The sequence below is a fragment of the Sinocyclocheilus rhinocerous genome, unplaced genomic scaffold (assembly GCF_001515625.1).
Source record: "Sinocyclocheilus rhinocerous isolate Xijiao unplaced genomic scaffold, SAMN03320098_v1.1 scaffold377, whole genome shotgun sequence".
NCBI classification, from domain to species: Eukaryota; Metazoa; Chordata; class Actinopteri; order Cypriniformes; family Cyprinidae; genus Sinocyclocheilus; species Sinocyclocheilus rhinocerous.
Genome location: NW_015633195.1, coordinates 1,089,027 through 1,094,642, shown reverse-complemented (window position 1 = coordinate 1,094,642; position 5,616 = coordinate 1,089,027). Strand labels below are relative to the sequence as shown.

The 5,616-nt window shown below is 35.4% G+C and overlaps 1 protein-coding gene across 1 annotated transcript in view; it reads right to left on the bottom strand.

Annotated features, from left to right (window-relative positions):
- Positions 1 to 3,873: 3,873 nt before the first annotated feature.
- LOC107743899 (doublesex- and mab-3-related transcription factor A2-like) overlaps positions 3,874 to 5,616 on the bottom strand; it is a 3,564-nt gene continuing 1,821 nt past the window's right edge. Inside the window, exon 3 of the mRNA XM_016557348.1 lies at positions 3,874 to 5,483. Coding sequence (XP_016412834.1) covers positions 4,627 to 5,483 — 857 coding nt within the window. The 3' untranslated portion in view covers positions 3,874 to 4,626. The remainder of the gene's footprint in view (positions 5,484 to 5,616) is intronic.

Sequence of the window (5,616 nt, the reverse complement as noted above, 5' to 3'; positions counted from 1 at the left end):
TCAGTCTCCTCCCCCTTAGTGGGAGGTGTCAAATGTCATATTACAAAATGCATTACGGTGTTTTAGAATGAAACCTTTTTATAATCTTGACAAACATTTTATACCAATTTTAGAGTACAACATGTTATGTAAAATATTTATTATATATAAAATTTAATTAAATTATTATAGTGCATTTTCTTTACAATAAATTTAAACTTCCATAACTTTTTGATACTTTACATTTTTGAAAAAAATTTGCGATAATCTGCTCATTTTCTTCTTTAAAAAGGGACGAACCTTATGTCTGTATTCCAAAGTGTTCATAAATTACAACAATTTAAGTTTGGATAGTGCACCTGCATGCTTAATGTATAAAATGGGGGGAGACAGTTAAGGGGTTCAGTACCTAATACAATAATAATAAACTCTCAGTGCACATATAGCCACCAGATTATGCCAAAGTTGTTTTCAGAGCATTGCAGTTGGGGAATTTTTTTTTTTTTTTTTTGCCTCTTTCTCCTCCAACAATGTCTACCTTCATGTTATTTCTGGTTACCACACTCAGTAGTAGTTTCAGGCTAATTTACTTAGGAACTGATTCTACCGAATTGAAATAATTTTTCGAACTGGACGAGTATAGCTGTTACATATTACATCAAGAGCTGGTTTTAGTTTCCTCATGAACAATTACCCCATATTATCTATGCATCCAAAAAAACACTCACCTCAGAGACAGTGAAGGCAGATATTGGACCGCTAGAGGTCACTATGGAGTCTGGGGAGGCACCAATTCCATACATAGACAGGCCTAGAAAAAATATGATTAAATATAACAAACGTTAAATAACTAAAAAAAATAAAAAAATAAAAAAATTGAGAGAATAACACAATTTTAATATTAAATATTTTAATTTTCTCTAGCATTTTTGCCAAAAGCCCCAGTTATTTTCTGAGTCTGCTCAAGTAACAGCGCTGCATATGTGAACAGTTACCATTTTTGGTTCTCATAGTGTATTTTAGCACTGTTAACTCCCTAAAAATCCCACTGTATCATATTTGATACGCAAATTTCTAAGGCCTCTAAATTATCAACATGATCAAAACCTTCAGGCTGTGTTACATACATCTTTTTGCTGAAATCTTTACTGATTTTAACACAAGAAAAAAATATATATTGTTAGTAGTAATATTTATATTACTGAAGCAACTTATTCCGTTTACATGATTATCCATACATAATATTTTAGTAAAATCATGTTAAAATTTGAGTATCAAATATGATATATCAGGCTTTTGAGAAACATTTATTTGTTCTTCTCTCAATTATCATTGTATTGCATTGCTTGTTTTGCCCCCCACAACAAAATCTACAGAGCTTTCATAAAACTAAACATTTAAATATCATCTTACTAAGACATACTAATGGGAGATATAGTGTGACAACTGATATTTACATGCATTTTATATAAATAGTCTGCTATACTATTAGTATCTCATTGATTTACATTACAAGCTATCAGAACGAAGATGGAAGCAAAAAAGCGGCAAAATAATGATATTTTATCAGTAACAATCCAGTAGATGGTGCTATAGAGCTGTCGATTTTCAAAATCATATCTGATACAAATGGGAAAAAAAGGTTTCTATAAATGAAACAGTATGTACACAATGTTAATAATACACAAACAATAACAAAGATAAATTATAAAAAATAAATGTAAAAATATAGCTAATATATTACGTTAAATATAGCTCATAATTATATTCCATCTACATTTAAACCTGTCACTTTACATTCTTCCCCCTTTCTCACAGATAATTGCTAGATTTAACAAAACAAAAATAAAATAAAATAAATTGTTAATAAATCTTATAGCATGTATCTTACGTGAATTGTATATTAATTACAGTTTCCATGCTAATAATAATAATTCAATCCTGACACGGTGATTATGACCCGGACATGACTTTGACTTGCCTTAAATGAGGACTGATGTGCTTCAAAAGGTTTATGCTGATAATAAAATGAATGTTTATGCGCCATGTTTATTACAGTCGGTAGCTAACCGTTTTGAGCTGCACAACTGGTGTCTCTAACCAAAAAGATCAAAGTGTCCAATCAACACGTTATGGCGCAAATTCACCTGAATCCACGTGTCATTTGGTAGATGCTAGTGAAATTAGCGTTGTAGAACAAAACGTGAACGTCTCTTCAAGTGATGTCAACTACATACCATCTTTTACAACTAAATCGAAAACCGCTATTCTAAAACTCCATTAGAAATTCCCGCGTGAACTCGAGAAACTGTCACGACAGAACAGCCTGTTTCCTCTGTTGGGTACCTCTGTGGCTGGTCTTCATACATTTCACCGCAAGGTGGCGATATAATCAAAGACAAAGCTGTTCGATGAGTCACCTATGAATCCACTGACTGTCTCCGTTTATTTCCACATTCTACCACAAGAGGGCGACAAACTCTCGCATTGAAGGTCAGAATTGTAACATGATGGCCAAATTCTGAAACAATTTCAAGACAAGGGAATTTCATAATGCAGTTAGTCAATAGTGTTTTTAATGCAATAGTGCATTTTAGAAGTAGCCTAAATTTATATTCACATATTCCGTTGCATCTAAGACAATTAAAAATGATATAGAAACGGCCTGTTCTAAGCATATAATGTAACACATTCCCACATTCCTGTATGTTCTTATCTTTCTGAATAATAGTAAAAGTAAAATTAAAAAGACAAACAGGCATCTCAGTTGTTCTTGTGCAATGTAAGTAAAAATAGAAAAATAAACCTGCTTTGGTAGCCTATACCTGAACACACACAAACAAATCTGGCAAATAACATATTGTTCCGTTTCAAAATACAACGCTTTTTGTTAAATGTTTGCAGCAAAAATAAATAAATAAATAAGTTTTTAATGTATTTTAGCATAGGCTACGCTTTTTTATTTACGTGAAATATACTTGATAGTTTAAAATAATTTTGTCGTAAGTCGTTTGACTTAATAAATGTATAGATTATAATTTAGCCTATATTATTCCTATTATTTATTAACATTTTTATTCGATTTACAGTGTACGCCTATCGAAATGTTAATAATTATATGGACTGTAAAGTAAATAAAAAAACACTGAACTAAATCAAAACTGAGTTGAAGAAAAAGCCTCCGAGCAGAGGAATTTATCTAAAATTTATTAAAACACTTTCTATGTAAATATTAAACAAACCGAGAGAAGGGTCTGTGTTATCATGCACCTCATCAAATGTGCATTATGAACATTGGAGTGCTCGGTTTCTCCGTTAAATGAAGGTACACTGTCAATCCGACACTGCTGTTTACACTGTTTTATCTGCGGGGAGAAAGTAAACACTTGAGCGAGGGGGATTATGTCTCCATGGCATCGCGTTTCAATAGTGCAGCTATACACTCCTCGTGCGAAAATACAGTGGACTCCTTGCTTTGAGACTGTCTCTGTTTAGAGGCTTTCACAATCTTTTAAAATAAGAGAAGAGCTTAATATCATCTCTCTTTAGCTTAAAGTGCCGATACGACTTTCAAAAAATTAGACATGTTGATATGAAATTTTTAGCAAATTTACTTTTGTAGCAATTATTTTTTTAAATATGTAAAGTATTAAAATGCATTAATAATTTGTTAACATATTAGCCTGCCTATTTATTATTGAAGTTAACTGTTGATAATTAGTTGGTATTGTACATGCAAAATGTGTTTTAAAATAGGTCACAATGTCCCAAACGCTATGGATTAAAAAAATAAGAAACTATTTAATGCACAGAACAAGCAAAACGTAAGAATAAAATAACATTTATTTTTTGCAAAATTTACACAGAGAAATGTACACTTCGCAACGCTGCAAGATCTCAATCAACATTCAATCGTTTTACATCTTTTTTAGATCCCTTTTGATTTTTTTTTTATTGAGAAAATGACTTTGACAAATATGACTTTATCATCAAGAAATGCAATATACATTATTTAGTCTTGAAGCCTAACATATCACTCACAAAGGGAACACAAATTGAGCCAGTAACCATATTGAATCCAAATAACTTATGTTCTGTTGAATGAACATGGCACGATTTTCAGACACTGAGCAGAAAAAGAGTGAATAATAGACGTTCCACAATAACAATAATGCTAGAATATTCCCTTTTTAAAATGAAGCAAATTATTATTCTAGGAATTGCACTATTATCACACCGGGGCTTAATCCGTTTGGTAAATAATCTAAATGGTTTGTAACAAACGTGAAGGATTTTAAAATACACAATTTACATTACTCGAAAATACTATGGTTACCCTGCTAAAGGTCTAAAATAATTCACCTCTGGCTCCTTTTGCGCTGAGGCAGTGTCAGTAACGCCAACCTGCAGTAAGATGGGTAAAAACTACTTTAACCTTTACATGTAACCATTTTCTTTTACACCTAACCATTTTCTCAAACTTCAAAGAAGCCACGACCACCAAACAAATTTTTTTCTGGTGATTAAACTAGACATATTTTATATACGGAAACACAAGGCCCGCGAGTCTTTAAAGATGAGGAATTTTTAGGCCTAGGAGTCTTTAAAGACAAGAAACACTTTTGTCTATACTTGGGAAACACTATCTCACTGTTTATCTGGAGTGTTGTTGACCAGAGGACCATACAGTCCGTTGGTGTAGCTCTGCTCTTTATGCAAGAGAGTCCTGTCTCTGATCAAGTCACTGAAGGCATAGTCCATTGGCGGCCTGAAGCCCAATGTTGGCATCAGACCTGTGGTGGAGTATGGAGCCATGAAGGCCAGGCCTCTGCTGTGAGCCGAGTACGCCAACCGGAGTGGGTTCAAGCCCAAATGCGTACTGAGAGGATACGTGCTCGGGTCGGAACCAAAGTGTGGCGCGTTGGGTTGCAGAGGAGAGAAGGCAGATCTGTTGCTGAGCGTCATGGTTCCAGGTAACATAGGCCGCGGGGTGGAGGACATGGGCAGCTGTGCGCTCTGCAGAATCCGATCCGCCGTCCAGGACTCATCTGGGCCCTTGGCTTGACCGCTGTTGTTGAGGATTTGCTCTATGGCCTGCACCACGTCTTTGCCGCATCCCTGTAGCACAAGCTCCAGGACGCTGCGCTTGTGGTTGGGGAAAACCCTCGTTAGAATGTCGATGGCATTCATCTGTCGCGATGCTGCGGAGGAAGGCGAGGGCTCCTGCTCGTCTTTATCCGTATCCGAGCCAGAGTCTGAGCCGAGCGGACTGATGGAACCTGGCGTTTCATCGCCGTCTTTTAATGGTTTGGCTATCGGGGAATTCACGATGGACTCGCGGTCACCGTTCTCCGAACCCGAGCCGTGACGCATATCTGGAGACGACAATCCTGGAACGGATTCGGTGTCTGTGGATACGGACTTTCCAGGCGCCTGACGTGGGGTCATCGATCCAGATAAAGGTGTCTTGGAGAACAACTCGAACTTTTGGATGTTCGATTCACCTGAAACAGATTGATGCACGTCAATAATTCCCATCAGCTAACATGACTTATTTTTTCTTGGACTGTATGAGAGTGAAACTTGGATTTCAACTTGAAATTAGTCTAATACGATATTATTCTTTGTATAATATAT